The sequence below is a fragment of the Macaca mulatta genome, chromosome 1 (assembly GCF_049350105.2).
Source record: "Macaca mulatta isolate MMU2019108-1 chromosome 1, T2T-MMU8v2.0, whole genome shotgun sequence".
NCBI classification, from domain to species: Eukaryota; Metazoa; Chordata; class Mammalia; order Primates; family Cercopithecidae; genus Macaca; species Macaca mulatta.
In genome coordinates, this window is record NC_133406.1 from 237,040,954 (window position 1) to 237,058,812 (window position 17,859).

General features: G+C 61.2%; 1 protein-coding gene across 3 annotated transcripts in view; it reads right to left on the bottom strand.

The window, feature by feature from the left end:
• Positions 1–17,859, bottom strand: part of TP73 (tumor protein p73) — a 92,387-nt gene that overhangs the window by 3,694 nt on the left and 70,834 nt on the right. For 2 of the 3 annotated variants that reach the window (XM_015138176.3, XM_077978395.1), the window contains 9 exons: positions 9,141–9,327; positions 8,417–8,532; positions 5,353–5,462; positions 4,803–4,945; positions 4,397–4,485; positions 3,171–3,292; positions 2,467–2,615; positions 1,514–1,652; positions 1,035–1,128 (listed from right to left, as the gene is read on the bottom strand). In XM_015138176.3, coding sequence (XP_014993662.2) covers positions 1,035–1,128; positions 1,514–1,652; positions 2,467–2,615; positions 3,171–3,292; positions 4,397–4,485; positions 4,803–4,945; positions 5,353–5,462; positions 8,417–8,532; positions 9,141–9,327 — 1,149 coding nt within the window. The remainder of the gene's footprint in view (positions 1–1,034; positions 1,129–1,513; positions 1,653–2,466; positions 2,616–3,170; positions 3,293–4,396; positions 4,486–4,802; positions 4,946–5,352; positions 5,463–8,416; positions 8,533–9,140; positions 9,328–17,859) is intronic. The other variant, XM_077978405.1, reaches the window with a different exon arrangement.

Genomic DNA, 17,859 nt, shown 5'->3' on the forward strand with positions numbered 1-17,859 from the left:
GGGAGGGGGAGAGCCCACCAGGGCCCCTCCTGGCCTGTGTGGGGCCTGAGCCCTGACCTCGGAGCATTAGACATGGAGCTCCCTGAGCATGTATCTACCTGGCCCTGGGGGAGGAACTGCCTCCCAGCCTCAGGGCAGGGCCCTCGTTGGTCTCCATGTCCCTGCCCCCCAGAGCAGATCCCCAGCTCATCCATGAGCTCCCAGCACCCTCTAGGCACCACACGAAGCACACACATGCAGGGGAGGCAAGGGTTAACACGTGACCTGGAGCTGGCTCAGCGTACTGGAGACAGGCTGCAGGGAGGGCGGTTAGTGGACACAGACGAGGCCACCCTCTGCACGAGGGACAGTTAGGCTGAGCAGGTGGCCCCAGCTCGCACTGACCCTCATCTCTGTCTGCAGCCCCAGGCTGGGGATGGTCTGGGAGGGGCCTTGGACCTGGGCTGTGGCACTGGCTGGGGGCGGGTTCCCGGCAGAGGGCTTGCTCTTCCTTGACTGAGAGTGTCCTGTGGTTCACACTGTCCTAGGCTACGAGCAGGCTTTGTACACCGCTAGTCTCAACCCAAAGACAAGCCCGTGGCTGTTTAATCATGGTGCCTGCGATCAGCTCCCACAAGTGCCAAGAGCTATGTGGCCTCAGGTCAGACGCTTGCCTTCCCCGGGTCCCCTTTCCTCTGGGTGTAAATGGCGCTGAACTGGACTGACTCCCTTGGGGCCTTACATTCTTCTGTTCTTTGTGCCTTGGAAACAGCCCATCCCCGAAAATCAAAGGCACACTGGCTGCTGGGAGTCCGAAAAGGCCCAAATGACCAGTTCAGCATCCAGAGGCCTGGGCCTGTGTCCCGCGCCGCCAGCCGCCCGCCTGGCTGCGCCTGCCTGAGCTCTCAAGAGTCGAGTCATCACATCCACTTGCCCGTGGGAGAGGGTTTCCAAGTTTCCCAGCCACGAGAGCAAGGAAGAGAAGGCTCTTTGCCCTCTGGTCAGGGGCCCCTCCAGCTACTGCCTGTGCGGAGCGGGGGTCGCCCGGGCGTTACCTCGATGGTCAGGTTCTGCAGGTGGTAAATGCTCTGTAACCCCTGGGACGTGAAATACTCGATGCAGTTTGGACACCCCAATCCTGTTAAAAAACTGCAGAGAGAATTTGAGAAAGGAAGCAGCATTAGCTTCCGAGCACAGGGCTGTGTGAGCCCTCATCTCTGGGAGTGGCCTGGCTAGGGCGGAGACTGTCACTGTCTCCCTCCAGCCCACAGGTGGCCATGGCATCCCTCAGGGAGGGGACGTGCTCAGCTGGGGACAGGTCAGTGAAGACCCGGCTTTTGGTGTTTTTCCTCTAAGTGGACCATTTCCCCAGCATCTTCGATGCTCCTCGCCTGACTGCCCTCGCCCGCCTGTCTGATCTGGGCTTTCGAGTGGTGAGCACACAGGGTGGGGCAGGGCAGCTGACATGGCCAGAAGGACAGAGGTGAACGGACAGGGTGACAGCGCATGCTCAGGCCCTCGGCAGCCCACACACCTGACGAGGCTGGGGTCGGCATGGTAGGGGGGTGGCGGAGTGCAGTGGGACCCCGAGACCATGGACTGGGTGCTGTGGCTGCTGCTCATCTCGCCGTTGGCTGGCACTGCGTGGCCATGGTTGTTGAGCATCCCAGCGCCTGGGTGAGAGGCAGGTGGGGCATTCAGGGAAGCCAGGCCAGGCGTCCAGGTGCAGGCTCTACCCAGGCTCCAGACACCTCTGGACACCAGGGGAGCCACCCCAAGGCCTCGCGATGTGATGCTTGGCATCGCCCCAGCCAGCTGGAGGCTTGAGCAAGGGCTGAACACCTGGGACCTTGTCTCCTAGCCCCGCCTAGTAGGGACGGCGATGACTGTGCACACAAGGCACTGGGTCGTAAGGGCAATCACAGCTGGCACTGGAGTGCTCACCGCATCCCGGGGCCTCAGGAAACACCCGGGGGGACTGGAGTGCTCGCCCATCCTGGGGCCTCAGGAAACACCTGGGGTGCTTGCTCGCAGCACTGGGAACATGCCTGGTCCTGCCCACATGAGGACCTTCCAGGGGAAGGGGGCCCAAACTCTATCCAGTGGAGCCCCCAGCTTGTGCTGGGGTCCCTGAGGAGGTCTTGCAGCATTTAATCCTCACAAGGAGTGAGACTGGTACTTTTGTGGCCATTTGCCGATGGGGAAACAGGCTGTGTAATGTTAAGAGCCCTCCGCACGCTTCCTTGCCTGCCAAGAGGTGGTGCAGGCGTGTGGGTTCCACGCTCTTAACCATGCCCCCTCCACCTCCCACAGTCAGGAGTGGGCAGAGAGGGCTGTCCGTGGCTGCCCAGAGGGTAGAACCGCTGGAAGGAGCCAGCCACAGACACACCTGCCCTGGGTCCGGAGCTGGGTGGAGTGCCCTGAGCCAGGCACCCCCAGTGGGCCTCCCCGCCCTGCCCATGGGCCCCCACTGCCCAAGGGACTCACCCACAGGCCCCAGGTTGGGTGTAGCTGCCGAGCTGTGCGGGGGAGGCTGGCCCACCAGCTGGTTGACAGAGGGCAGCTTGTTCATGCCCCCGTGCACCTTGTTCATGGGCGAGAGGACCGGCCCGTAGGATGGGGGCTGTAGGTGACTCCTGCTCAGAAGCAATGGCTTGCATGGGTGGGAAGCAAGGCAGCCTCGTGCCCACCAACCACCCACGCCCGCGATGCCCCCATGCTGCGAATGGGTGGAGACTCTGAGGTCAGAGAGTGGCTTTGTCCTCCTCTGATGTCAGAGAGTGGCTGGAGGATGACCATGCACAGCCACTGGCCCTGCTCCTGAGAAGGAAACTGGCCATGGCGGGGCCGGTAGGCAGGGGGATGACCTGTGCCACTGGAATTGGCCTCTGGTCTTGGTGGGTCATGGTCACTCTGGCCACCCCTCCTGGCCTTTCCACCCAGCAGACATTTACAGGACCCCTCAGTAGCAGAGGCATAGCAAGGGCCATGGCCTAGGGTCCCAGGGCAGCCCCAAGTCCCACCAGGCTTCCTGGAGGAGGAGGTGTGGGGTGGGCCCCCTGAGCTCTGGACCCTGCTGCCTGTTCCTGGCAGATGATGCCTTCTGGAGGGGTTTCTGGTCCTCCTGGCCTTCTCCTGCGGGGTTGAGCCATGAGCTTCCCCACACCGATGGTGGGCTGGGGTTGACTCACGGCCTCTGTAGGAGCTGCTGCTGCTGCCGATAGGAGTCCACCAGCGGCTGCGGCACCAACTCCATCAGCTCCAGGCTCTCCTTCAGCTTCATCAGGATCTCGAAGTTCTCGCGGCCTCGCACCTGAGCACAGAGGAGCAGATGCTCTGCCCACATGCCCCAGACCCCCGCGGGAGGGAGGCGGGCGGCCGCAGCCTCAGGAGGACCTGGGCTTGGCAAAGCGTCTGTCCTTTGTGGGGGTTCCCCGGCACCCCAGAGGCTCAGGATCCCCTGACCTTCTTTCCTCTTCCCAAGAAGCAGGTCTAATTAGAGTCCATGACTCGGTGGGCAGGTCTGTCCCCAAGAACCATGCCTGCTCCTTGTGGTCCCTAAGCCTCCCTCTTCCTCCCCCACCAACAGATACTGTTTTTTTTTTTTTTTAAAAAAAAACCAAGTATCTCTCTCTCTTCCTTTCTTTAGACAGAGTCTTGCTCTGTTGCCCAGGCTAGAGTGCAGTGCAGTGGCATCATCATAGCTCACTGCAGCCTCGGACTCCTGGGCTCAGGCAATCCTCCTGCCCTCAGGCGATCCTTCTGCCTCAGTCTTCTGAGTAGCTGGGACTATAGGTGCATGCCACCACCACACCCAGCTAATTTTTGTAGAGATGGGGTTCTCGCTATGTTGCCCACTTTGGTCTCAAACTCCTGGGCTCAAGTGATCCACCCACCTTGGCCTCCCAAGATGCTGGGATTACAGGCATGAGCCACCGCCCCCAATTGGGGCTCATTCTGGAGCTCAAAAACCTGAAAGCTCACATCATGGAAGATGAATCCTCGCCAAGCCTGTGCCGATTTAATTCACCTGTTGGAGGCCACATGTGAGAGGCACACTCAGGGGGTCTATGGCCACGGGTCCTGGCCAATGTTAGGGTCCTGGATTCCTGCTGAACTTCTACCCCGGTGGACTCCGCACCACCCCACCTGTGCTATGTACACATGGCTTCATTGTAAATGGCATGACGCTGGGTTTTCGGGACTGAGGGGACTCTCAGGGATGCCCTGCACTTGGGCCCTGCTGGTCTGGCTCTTGCAAGCAGGTTCTGCCCTCTGGACCCTCTCACGCAGGGCTGGGTGCCTCCCGCCCCCGCCACTGTGGTCTCCAGGGTCTCTCCCCATGGCCCAGCCTGGGTTCAGCAGACGACAGAGGTGAGGCAGGTCTCCCGGCCGCTGTACGGGAGTGCACACTCACCTGCAGGTAGTACGTGTCCTCGTCTCCGTGCCGCCGCTTCTTCACGCCGGGGCCCAGGGCGGGGACGGCAGGGGGGCTCTGCTTGAAGGCTGGAAGGCCAGGCAGGGCGGGTGGGGTGAGGCCACCCTCCGGGAGGAGGGAGACCTGCCCCACCCTTGGGGCCAATAGATTCTTCAGGTGGGTCCGGTGGTGAGCAGCCCACAGGGATGGGCAAACCTGCAGTGCCCCCCAGGCCTGGACAGGCGACTTATTTGGGGGCTGCTCTCAGGCTCCGTCAGGGAGGATTTTGGGTCTGGGGGGCCGTTCGGGGGCTGGCCCTGTCCCTGGGGCCCTGGCTCGCACTGCGTCCTGCCAGCGTGTCCCCTTCCCCTCCCACAGCATCCAGCTCCCCCCGCCGGCTGCTCACCGCGCTTGCCGGCAGCCCCGTTCTTGGCGGAGCTCTCATTCAAGGCCTGCTGCTCCCGGTAGTGGTCCTCATCGGCTTTTCGGTCGCGGCCAGGACAGGCGCAGATGCGGCCCTCAAAGGACCGGCGGCCCAGCACCTGCCCACTGTCGGGTGGGCACGGCCAGAATTGTGAGCTCAATCCTGCCCACCCTCAACCTGCCCACCTTCCCTGCCCACCTTGGACCCTTCAGGACCGGCCTTGCGAGCCCTGAGTCACCGTGGAGCGCCCAGTGCCGGCAGCGAGTGTTCCCACCAGAGGGAGCCAGAGGCTCAAAGCTGGGAGGCTGCCCTGAGACCTCGCCCGCCCGGGGACTCCCGCCTCCCTCCAGAGGCCCCGCTCCTGCCCAGGCAGGCCCTTCAGGCCAGAGGGCAGTCCCTTCCTCCAGCAGCACGGCCCAGTCTCCTCCCCGAGCTGGCCTCGGCACGCAGGTCTCCATGACAGCCCCCCTTCTCCCGCTAGCCGTGCCTGCCCAGCCCTGTCCCACCTCCACCCCGTGTGCCCGGGACTCACTCCCGCGTCTCCAGGGTGATGATGATGAGGATGGGCCGTCGGTTCATGCCCCCGACACAGCTGCTGTTACACATGAAGTTGTACAGGATGGTGGTGAATTCTGTCCCCACCTGCACACGGGGGAGCAGGGAGAGGGGGGGCTAGCATCAGCACGCATCCCCAATCCACTAAGGTGGCAGCCCCCAGCTCCATGTCTGGTTCTGGCTCAAGGTAGGCAGGGGGATGCCCTGCTCTATAGTTTTTGCCATCTGTATATCTGTCCACTCATCCATCCATCTACCCACCCACCCCATCTATCCATTCATCCATCCATCCATCCATCCATCCATCCATCCATCTATCCATCTATCCACCCATCCATCCATCCACCAACCCCATCCATCCACCCACCCCATTCATCCATCCATCCATCCATTTACCCATCTATTCATTCATCTATCCATCCATCCACCCACCCACCCACCCCATCCATCCATCCATCCACTCCCCCGCATTTATTATCTATCCATCTATCCAACCATCCATCCACCCACCGATCCATTCAATATCAATCCATCCACCCACCCACCCACTCCATCCATCCATCCATCCATCCATCCATCCATCCACCCACCCACCCTATCCGTCCATGCATCTATCCATCCATCCACTCCCCCCATTTATTATCTATCCATCTATCCAACCATCCATCCACCCACCCATCCATTCAATATCAATCCATCCATCCACCCACCCACCCACTCCATCCATCCATCCACCACCCACTCCCATCCATCCATCCATCCATCCACTCCCCATTTATTATCTATCCATCCATCCAACCATGCATCCACCCACTCATCTATTCAATATCAATCTATACATCCATCCAGCCACCCACCCCATCTACCCATCCCTCTACCCAACCATCCATTCACTTACCCACCCCATCCATCCATCTACCCACCCCATCCATTCACCCACCCACCCACCCACCCCATTCATCCATCCGTTCACCCATCCATTCACCCATTCACCACCCCATCCATCCATCCACCCACTCACCCACCCCATTTATCCATCCATCCGTCCACCCACTTACCTACCCATCCATCCATCCATCCATCCATCCACCCCAACCACCCCCATCCATCCACCCATCCACCCACTCACCCCATCCACCCACCCATTCATGAAGATCACTAAACACCAAGCACTGGGCTGGTTCTGGGTTCTGGGAGGGCTCAGACCTGGTCTCTGCTCTCAGAGCAGCACAGAGTCCTGCGGTCTGTTTGCCCCAAGCTTCTCCCCTGACACAGGCTGGAGGTCAAGCCCAGATGCTGGGTGTGAGTGTGTGTGCCTGCACAGATTTTGGGGGCCTATGTGTGTGTTGCATGCTGTGGGCTCATCGGGGCAGAAAGAAGAACCAGAGCTGTCCCCAGCGAACCCATCCCCAGCACACTCCCGTTTCCCAGGGATTTTGCAGTACAGCTGAGACATGAGCCAAAAATCTGTTGTTTTTTTGTTTGTTTGTTTGTTTGTTTTTTTGAGACGGAGTCTCGTTCCGTTGCCCAGACTGGAGTGTGGTGGCACAATCTAGGCTCACTGCAAGCTCCACCTCCCAGGTTCACACCATTTTCCTGCCTCAGCCTCCCGAGTAGCTGGGACTACAGGTGCCTGCCACCACGCCTGGCTAATTTTTTGTGTGTTTTTTAGTAGAGACGGGGTTTTACCATGTTAGCCAGGATGGTCTCGATCTCATGACCTTGTGAGCCGCCTACCTCGGCCTCCCAAAATGCTGGGATTACAGGCGTGAGCCACCGCGCCCAGCCGTGAACCAAAACTCTTGATCAATGAGTATCCCCAGACCACAATGTGGGCAGTTTTCACATCACCCTGGGGACAAATACGTAAGCCATTCGGGGTTTGGGAAAATCTTGGCCTTTCTCAGAACTGCTGTCACACGGCAGCCACCAGGGGGCGAGAGAGCTCTGCCTTCCTGGCAGGCCGGGGCAGGTGAGGGTGGGACATGGTTTCAGGGAGCCCTCCTGGGCCCTGGTTCTGCTGACATAAGGGGCTGCTCTTAGAGGATGGTGGGATGGGGACCTCGAAGGGGGCCTGGGTACAGGGTAGAGGGTTGTGGAGGACCTGGAGACTGGGTACAGGGACAGGAGCCTGGGGTGTCCTGGGGGCCTGGTACAGGGATGGGACCTGGTGAGGGAGGCTGGGGCTGGGTACAGCGTGGAGCCTGGTCTCAGAACCAGGTACAGGGAAGGTGGAGGCCTGCCATTGCCTGCCTTTCCCTGGGGGCCTGGTACCCACTCCTCACCTGTTCTGCCTCTGCTCCACCATCCTGCAGCAACTTCAAACCCTCTGTTTCCCCCTACCCCAGCCTTTCACACCAGTTGGGCCCCACATCGGCTCCAGAATGGTGTCCCAGAAACTTCTGCTGCCTTTGGGCCAAAGGTCAAACCCCCCAGCCTCTCCGTGTCCCCTTCCCTCCAGCCTGCATGCCCCCCAGTTCCCTGCAGCCCCCACCCACATGGTGTCCAGCGGGGCCTCCCGGCTCTCCGCCCTGCTGACCAGCCTCAGCCTCCTGCAGGCCACCTCTCCTGGGCCCCTGGCCTGGCCTAGGAGTCTTTCCACCATCCCTCAACGCCCTTCGTAGAATCTGCCGCCTCTTCAGGCACTGTTGCTGGTTCGGTTCTGTCCCAGCCAGACCAGGGTCTAAATGGGCAGGGACCTCCCATCTCCTGAATCCGTGTCTGGGAGCCCCAAGCCAGAAGCAGTGTTGGGCACCAACGGAGGGCAAGGCTGAAGACCCACCCCCCACTATGGAGCGGGGCACACTGAGGCCCTGAGAGGGCCCGAGGCGGATGCGGGGCCAGAGCACCAGTGTGCACAGTGGGGCCTGTGTGGGTGAGGGAGTCCCGGACACACACTTAACACAGAGCAGGGAGCCCCAGACAGACGCCGCGGGATGGGCAGATCAGCCAACTGAGGAGGGACAGGGGCTGCCTCAGGGGACCCCACACCCCGTACGGCTGACTGCAGGGCCCTGGGCACAGCCTGGCTCCCGGCCTACCTGTGGTGGCTCATAGGGCACCACGACGCTCTGCCTGCCGGTGACGGGGTCATCCACATACTGCGAGAGATTATTGCCTTCCACACGGATGAGGTGGCTGGCTGGGGCAGACTGTCCTGCCGGGAGGGGGCAACACTTCAGAGAGGTGCACAGAGGTGCCCACCCAATGCCAGGTGCAGAGAGGTGCCCAGCCCTGTACCAGGCAGAGAGGTGCCCAGCCGGTGCCAGGTTCAAAGAGGTGCCTACCCGTGCCAGGTAGAGAGGTGCCTAGCACTGTGCCAGGTGCATCGCAGCAGAACTGAGACCACCAGGCCCAGTCCATGGGCTTCCAGATGAGGCTCAGGCCAGCTGGCAGCCCTTGTGCCTGGGGATGCCTGCCCAGTGGCTCTGCTCCCTGATTCTCCTGCTAATCCATGGGGTAGCCCATAGGCCTTGCCAGGCACACTGGAGAGAGGGGCTATGGCACATAGGATCTCTGGAGCCCCAGAAGGCCGCTGCCCCTCAGACTCTGCCCAGACCACTTGCCCCTGCCCAGGAGCATGGGCCCCCCCAGGCCCCAGTCAGAACTGGGAAAAAGGGGGCTGGGGGAGGCACCGAAAGCCCTCCCAGGGGAATGCTAAGCCCATGCCATCAGCCCCACTCTCTCCCAGCTAGGCAGCCCCCAGCTGTGCTGTGCAGGATGCTGGGCAAAGTGCCATCAGAGGGGAGGAGTTGGGGGCCTCACCTTCGTTGAAGTCCCTCCCGAGCTCGTGGTTGGGGCAGCGCTTCACGATGTCGGTCACGTGCTCCGCCTTCTTGTAGACAGGCATGGCCCGGATGGCGGTGCCTGGGGGTGGTGGGGTGGACACCTTGATCTGTATGGGGCACGTCTTGGCGATCTGGCAGTAGAGTTTCTTCAAGAGTGGGGAGTACTGGGGTGGGGGAGAGGGAGCAGGTGAGACTGGTGGTCCCAACTGCACCCCTGTCCAGGCCACCCCCCATCGGGAGCCACGTTCTCCCCACGGGAGCCCCCTACACAAGCCCCCGATGAAGACCGCCCCGAGCAGCCCCTCTACTGAGTCCCTGCAGGTGTCTGTCCTTCGAGGTGCGAATCCAGGCACGGCTGCCCTGGCACCCACTCCACAGCCATTGGGTCATTTGGGCTCCATGACAGCAGGGGTGTGAGTGCCAGTGGCAGCCAGGTGGAGAGGCTTTAGGTTTATGGATGGGGATAAGAAAGGCCAGAAGAGCAAGAAGGGGCTGCTGGAGACTGAGGGCAGGAATGGGGGCTGGGAGCCAGGCCTGCGGAAGCCATGTCCCCGACTGCAGTGCTTTGAAGAGGTAGGTTTGCAGCATTGAATCTGTTTTTAAGACCAGAGCTAGGCTTCTCTGGCATTTGCACAGAGCAGGTGGTTAATGTGTGATGGGCTGGGTGCCCACGATGCATTCAAGCTTCCATAGAGAGCTCTCTGGGTTGGTGTGTGAGTGAAGGCCTGTGAAGGTGTGAAGGTCTCTTATGGCCTCAGCAGCCCTGGTGACTCTGACACCCTCTCCTGCTGGGGCCACCAAGTCTGAGCAGCTGAGCCAAGCCCCAGTATCCCCAGCTTGGGACTCGAGGAGCTAAAAGGTCTGTCCGGAGCCGACATGGGCCCTGCTGTGGGAGGACTGGATGACATCCTTCCTGATCCAGCCCCTGCAGAGGCCTCCAGCATCCTTGCCCCACAGGGCCTGGCTGCCCATCTGAGGACCCAGGCCGGCCCTCATGAGTTCTAAAAGGGATCCCGCTGAGGCTGCTGCAGGGGCGTCCACTCACTTCCAAGCTGGCTGATTTGCCAAGTGTCTGGCTCCTGGGCACCTGCTGGGAGTCCTCATGCCCTCTCCCCACAGGGCCATCAGGAATGATCCCCGGTCTCAGGTTCAGAGAATGACTTCTGCTCCCACCCCATGCCCTCTGCGCCCCTCACCAGCCCCCGATGACAGAATCACAAGTCACTGCAGCCGCAAGTGCCCTGGAGAATGTCGCATCGCACTCCACCATGGAACAGTTGGGGAAACTGAGGTCAGACACAGGGAGCTACTGGCAGAACCAGGAAAGCCCTTTGCCAAGGAAGATAGGGAGCCCTGACCCCCTGACCCCCACTGGGCACCCGTGCTGCCTCTCTGGCCATCAAGGGACACGAGGGGCTCTCAGGAGCCATACAGGTCCTTGGTAGGTGCAGGCACACGAAAAGCGAGGAAAGAAAAAGGAGGAAAGAGACAGGGGAGATGGAGCTGATGGAGCCTGCGAGCCATGGTGGGTGGGGCCTGGGTCTGCAGCACCCTCAGCACCCCTGTCTGCGCAGTAGGATCAGTCCCCTCTTTGATGAGTTACTTGGGATCCCCGAATGGGACCCAGCCAGGAACGCTGGCCTGTCCCTGCCGTGGGTGTGAGGGGACTGCAGGCACAAGTGGAAGGGAGTCTTTCAGTGGCCTCCTCAGGATGGGAATTGGATACCAAAGGGCTGGCCCCTCCTAGATCCTCCATCCATCTGGAGCCCCTGGAGCTAGAGTGGCTCCACTGCCCCTGCCTGCGACCCCCGCTTTGGGCACAGGGCCTTAGGCAGGAAGCTGCCCATCCCCAGTCCTGTTAAAAATGCAGAAAGGAACCATCATGCACAACCCCGAAGGCGAGGCTGGGCGCTGTTTAGAAAAGCAGGAAACAGGTCGGGTGCAGTGGCTCACGCCTGTAATCCCAGCACTTTGGGAGGCCGAGGCAGGCAGCTGAGGTCAGGAGTTCGAGACCAGCCTGGCCAATACGATGAAACCCTGTCTCTACCAAAAATACAAATATTAGCCACGCAAGGTGGTGGGCGCCTATAGTCCCAGCTACTCAGGAAGCTGAGGCAAGGAGAATTGCTTGAACCCGGGAGGCGGAGGTTGCAGTGGGCCAAGATCTCACCATTGCACTCCAACCTGGCTGACAAAGCAAGACTCCATCACCAAAAAAAAAAAAAAAAAAAAAAAAAAAAGGAAAAAAAAAAGGAAAAGGAAAGCAGAATCAGCCTTGCAGAGCCAGCAACCCTCAGCCTCAGCCCTGTGTGGGTGACTGCCCTGGACAATTGGAGCTGCAGCCTTGGGCACGGCAGGAAGGACGGCAGTCCCCTTGTTGTGGGGTCAGTCTGGCTTCCCTGAAGGTGACCGCTGACGTACAGTGTCCCCACCATTACAAATGCCCCCTTTGCTCCCCACAGCATCACTTGGGAGGATAAGCGGGTAGCCCCGTCCCCAGGGCACATGGGAACAGCTCACAGTTCAGATCCTCTGAGACTTAGACCCACAGGAGACTCAGACAGGGCTCTCAGCCCGACCTTGGAGTGGACTGTGTCCAGACACTGGTCTCGTGGACAAAGGCCTGGCCTGAAGCCACACACCATGCGTGGTCTCCATCTGTGCTGGCTGGGGACAGAAAGAGGAGGGGCCAGGTGGTGGCAGGCTCTTGTCTGCCAGTGTCCCGAGCAGGGGAGAGGAACACAGGGCCTGCAGCTGTGTCGCCAGGCTTCTCTGAGGCCGCCCATCGCTGAGCATTTACGGAGCACCTCTTGTGTGCAGAGAACACAGGCCCCCTGGAGTTTAGGTACCTGGCTCTGTCCCCCTCATCTCTCCTCAGTAATGTGTAGCAGCTGGAGGTATGCAGTTGGTACTCAATAAATGCCATCTATCCTAGCCGCTCCCTAGGGAAACCACAGAGCAGGGAGGAGGCGACAGACCTCCCCTTGAAGCAGACCCTGGCCGAGGTGGCTCAGGTTAGAGTCTCAGGGGCATCAAAAGGAGAAGGGCCTCTGAGGTCTGGCCTTGTGGGTGGCAGTTTTGGCTCTGTGCTCTCCTGCTGGGACGCCTCGAGCCCCTGCACAAGCCTCTCCGCCTGCATCTGTGACTCACTGCGTGTCCCCTGGGAACACAGTGGCCTGCAGGTGTCAGTGGCTACTGCACCCTTGTCATTCTCAGCACCAGGTGAGGAGGTGTTGGTTGTGGGGGGCTGGAGGTACACATGCCCCGTTCCCCCGCAGTTCCCTGTCTGGGGCTGAGTCTCCCGAGGCGTCTTCCACCCTGGTGCCCCAGTCCACGGCCTCAGGTGGGGGTCATTAGATCCACCAAGGAGCCCCAGACACTCAGGGGGAGGGGAGGCCTCCTGGGCTCCTCAGTCGGTTGGACACATATGGAGTAAGGCTCTGGGTGCAACCAAGCCTGAGGGCAGAGGCCCCGGCAGCCCCCACTCCCTGACAGCCCCATGGAGTCTCAACAACGTGAGGGGTTTCACAGCTCCTGCCTGGTCCCTGCAGCCCTTCCCCTAGGCCCCTGCCCCAGCACCCCCGGCCATAGTCCTCTGCGGAGCCTTAGCTCCCGCCCGCCCGCGTGGGCCTCAGGGTCAGCCGTGCTCCCATTTCGCAGACCTACGCAGCAGCAGCCTCTTGGCAGCGCCCTGCTGAGCCCGCCCCGCTCCCTCTGGGGCTCCAGGCAGGGTGAAGTGGCGATTCCTGCTCTGGAAGCTGCGTGGTGGGGCGTCCCAGGGCCAGGGCACACGAAGTAGGTGCAGGACCCAGTGCGTGCTTCTGTCTGCACTGTCTGAGGGACTCCTGTCGGCATGAGGTCTTGGGGGCCCAGGCGCGGGGAGCACTATGGACGCCCCGCCCCGCCCCGCCCCGCCCCGGGGAGGAGCTTGGGTGCGCGGGAGCTGTCCCTGGTACCTGGTGCAGGCGGCGGCCGGACCACCCACCCCGGGAAATGGGGGCTGGGACTGGAGTGTGGAGTGACCTAGGTCGACGTGGGCCAGTGGTGGAGGGAGGCCCAGGCCTCAGGGTGGACAACAAGGAGGCCACTGCCCTCAGGCGATGTGAGCACCTCTCCTCCCCTCTGGCCGGTAAGGCCACCAAGGTCCTGGGCCTGGCTCTCCTCCCCACAGGGGTGTCCCCAGTGCAGTGCTCACATGGCCTTCGGGGCACACATGCCTGGCAGACCTCACCCTGGCACCAGCTGGACCCCAGGTGCCCAGCCTGGCCGGAGTTGGGTGACCTCGGGGGGGGATGTCTGTGATGTCCCCTGTCCTGGCAGCATCTGGGGGTGGGACATAGGTGGCCACAGGAAGGAAGGGAGCCCTGAGAGATCCAGGTCCTTCCAGAGGGTGGCTGAGCCCAGGACGGCTTGAGCGCTCCCCCAGCTCCTTCCTCCTATCTCCCCAGCAGGCCTCTGGGCTTCAGGCCTGGGATTGGCCCTGTGGAAAACAGGCAGGAGGAGGAGGACTCCGGTGGAGCCTATTCTATAGGAAAGGTCACGTGGAGACGCTCCCTCTCTGCCGCCCCCCTCCTACCTTCTCCTTCCCTAGAACCGCTAGATGGATGTGTTTCAACAGATTCTGAGCTGATAAAATCGTATTTATCTTCGGCTGTTGACACGGAGCCGCCTGGACTTGCCTGCCCAGGGTGCATGCGCCATCCTGCTTGCAGGAAAGGGTTTGCCCAAACGCCACTGCACCCGTCCCTCCCCACGCTGCCGGCTCCTCTCCGACCCTCCTCGCCTTCCCCTCCTCCCCCGCCCCAGTCCAACATGGGCCCGGCCTGGCTGGGAGCCCTGGGCCTGGCAGGGCTGGTGCGGGGGTGGGCGAGGGGCGGGTGCGGCGCGGGGCTGCTAATTTCCTCATGCCCGCTCTTCGCTCCCCGGCAGCTGGGTGCCCGGCACGGGCAGGTTTGGGCAGGAGGACAGCGGAGAGGTGATAATAACTTGTCTGTCATTTTCCCGGGACGTGTAGCATCTTGCAAACCGCAAATACCGTTAACCAGTGTGGGTGAATCTGTTGCGACAGATTCTGGAAGATGGGGCCTGCGGTGGGGGCTTTTATTTTTTAAATGGTTTTTTTTATTGCCCACTTTTATCCACTTTCGTTGCTTGTGTGTGCATGTGTGTGTTTAGGGGCGTGTCGCTCTCCTCTCTAGGGTTACAGGCCTCTTTGAGCCCACCCTCTGCCAAGGCCATGGACCCTTCCTCTCCCTAGAAAAGCTCCTGGGGCTAAGCCACAGAACCCTTGCCATTAAATTCATGGGTTCACAGATGGACCCCCCAAAACACGTCCACGAGCCAGGGTCAACAGCCTGTGGATTAGGGTCCTCCTGGGTCCCTTTCTCCTTCTGAGAGAGGAAGGGTATCCTCGGGTGGCAGCCACAGGGCCCCCTCGGTGACAGCCCCCTTCATGGGAGGCTGTGGCCGTCACTGGTGCACAATGTCACTGTAACCCTCAGAGAGCTGCTGGGAGCACAGGCTGGGCTCTGACAGATGTCAGAAAGGCCTGGCCAGATGTCACAGGGCTGGTCCCTCCCTGCCCCAGGGAAGCCAGCAGCCTGGGGAGGGGGAAAGGACACATGTGGCAATCGCCCCTGTTTCAGGACACCCTGGTGTTAAGCTGGGGCTCCCATGGTCAAGGCAGTGACAGCTCACTCACCAGGACACCCACAGCCCACAGGCCAGGCAGATGAGAGGCTCGAGCTAGCTTCAGAATGCCTGTGAGGCCACAGCCAGGGCCAGGCCCAGCACTGCCCAACAAAACAGGCTGCTGTGAAAGAGCTCCTGGCTGGGGCTGCCGGGGACAGATGTGTCTGCTGCCAGCCGGGGCTCCCAGGCCAAGAGCTCTGTGGAGGAGGAACCAGAGGCAGAAACATCCTCTGCAGATGCCAAGTGATCCTCAGCCATGATGGAGGCCTGGTAGAGCCCCAGAGGCTGTGGACAAGAAACCGCTCCCTGGGGACGGCAGGCCAGGGGCTAGAGGGATCCTCAGGAGCTGGCAGCCTGCCCCACCGTGACCTTGAGCCATGTCCTAAACAAGTGAGCAGCAGCCACACGGGGGACTCTCACGGCCTGGAAGCGCAGCTCCCTGGGAGACACTGAGTACACCCCCTTCAGCCAAGGCCCAGAGGCCACAAGCCCCCAGACCACAGGAGCTGGAGCCAGCTCGGCCCTCGTCCCATGCACAGCTGCCTCTAGGGATCTCTGTCCTGGGCTATGATCAGGGTAGGGGAGGGAAGCAGGTATGTGCTGAGCCCAGGACAGGCTTGCTGGCTTTGTCTCCAGTGCATAGTGAAGGCCCAGGGGTCCAGTAGGGGACGAGGGCCACAGCCAGAGGAGATAAGCGGGGTCTAGTGTGGGGGGAGGCTGGGAGGCAGCATTCACCCGAGGCATCTGCCTCTGCTGGTGTGGAGACCTGGGGAGACGGTGAGTGCTACCCACCTGCTGGGGAATGGGGCACAGCTGCGCTGCCTTCTCCATGGGGCACCCAGGTCTACCCTCATGGCCACACCCACTGCCCATTGGTGCCTGCCCTGTGCGGGGCCCTCATCCAACCTTGGTCCTGGGAGGTCAGGCACTGTCACTCCGTTTAGCGACCCAAACCTGCCTGCTAAGCTGGGGTGAACCGGCACCCAGACCAGAGCTGTCTGACCTCCAAGCTCCATCTCCCAGCCCTTTGTCACTGCCGGGCTTGACTTGGGGCCTGGGGTCGGCGTCTGGGCAGAGACTTGCCTTAAGCACCCCTGGGTTCCAGGAAGACTGGGCACTACAGAGGTGTCAGGTGGGACACAGGCTTCATACCCCGTGGCTGGGCTTAAGCTCCTCAGGGGTAAGGGGAACAACAGCCAGGGGCCTCACTTGCCCTGGTCCTGCTGGGGAGGGGTCTCCATGGACAATAGAGACTGAGACTCACACAGACTTCCTTGTGTCTGGCTGGGATTGGGTGGCCCGGCCTGGACAGCTCCAGCCTCTGCTTTGCTGCCGAGATGCTGTGTGAGGAGCTCAGGGCCCAGTCCACACCCGGTCGCCGCTGTCCTGATTCATAGCAATAGGTGGGTGCTATTATCACTATCACTTTGCCCAAGCCCAGGAAAGAATGAGCTGCCCAGGCAGGGTGAGGAACTCCATCTGCTCTTATTCCAGGACCCAGGTACCCCCTCTGGGGCCTTGGGGACAGAGGAGGTGGCAGAGCAGTGCCCTGGGTCCGTGGGGACAAAAGCTGGGCTTGCAGAGGGCCCCGGAACGCCCACCAGCAGCTGCCCCTCGGCTCTGAAGACACAGAGTATTCAAAGCACCGCACTCAGCCTCTGCCCCCAGCCGGGACCAAGCACAGGGTCCTCTGCCCACAACTTGCTTTTTGACAGCGCCATCCTGTTGCCTGGCCTCTCCTCTGGCCTCTGGCAAGGACCTAGCTAGCGGGGCTGTGGGCCAGGCCCTGGAGCTGTCCCGCACTGTCCCACAAGAGGCCCAGCAGGCTGGCAGCAGACCTGCTCTGCTCACTGCAGAGAGGGCCCCTTAACTGCTGGGGAGGAAACCCCGCCATCCTCACCCCCACTATCCTCACCCCCACCCTGACTTGTGGCTTTGAGGAGAAGCCAGGATTAACCCAGCCTTTTGAGGCCCGGCTTTGTCAGCCGTGGGGATTGGAAAGGTGCCCCAGGGTCAGTAGGTGCCCTCTGCTCACAGGACACCCACTCTGGTTGCAGCTTCCTGGGACAGCCTTGGGGGCTGGAATTGGCAGCAGCTGGAGGTGGCTGGGGACAGTGGAGGGAGGGGAGTAAGCTGTGGACATGGTGGTAGGGGGGTCCCTCTTCAGTGTTTAAGGTAATAGTTGGCTAGAATCTAGGTTTTGCTAAACTTTGTAACTCTTCAGTGAAATGCCAGGGGCAAGGAGAATTTTGGCCTCTAAATCTCTGACCCCCTGCAGAGAGTGGTGTCTCCCCAATGCCAGATGCAAGGAGTTGGGTGCCTCGCTCCAGTGGCATGGCTGGGGGAGGGGTGGGTTTTCAACCCTTGGGGTGGCCCTGGGCTTTAGGGAACTCCCCTGTGCGGTTTCCCCATGGGATCTGACTTCTGCTTCACTGAAGCCTGGAGTGCTGCTCACTTCTCCACAAGAGCCTTTCTGCCCTAAAATGCGCTGCACCGCTCTCAGCCTCTGCAGCCCCATCACAGCCCCCAGCTGTGGACACCAGCCTCGGCCGCCACCTCGTCTCTGAGCCTCACGCTGTCCGCCTGGAGTGCAGAGAAGATGCTTTTCTGTCCAGCCAGGACACCCTGGAATTGTCTGACCCCCTCTTCCTGGGGCTCCTTGGAAAAGGGACAGAAGGTCTGGAGGTGGCTCAGGGGCTTCTCTACCCAGAGGCAGGGACTGGGCCTCCAGGGTCCATCCAAATACCTTGAGTGTAGCTTCTACTTTTGGAATCTCAGAAAATCCCGGAAGTGACCACTGGCCTGGGGTAGCAGAAACCCACCAGACCGGGAAGCAAAACTTTAACTCACTGCCCAGCTGAGCCCCTGACCTTGCCCCGAGTCCCACGCGGCCCGAGATCCAGGTCAGCCAGGACCGCATCTTGGCGTCAGCACTAGGTCCGGGAGAAGCCGGGGACAGTTCTCCCCTGCGGGCCTCTCTTTCCCCTGTCAACGGGAGCTAGTGG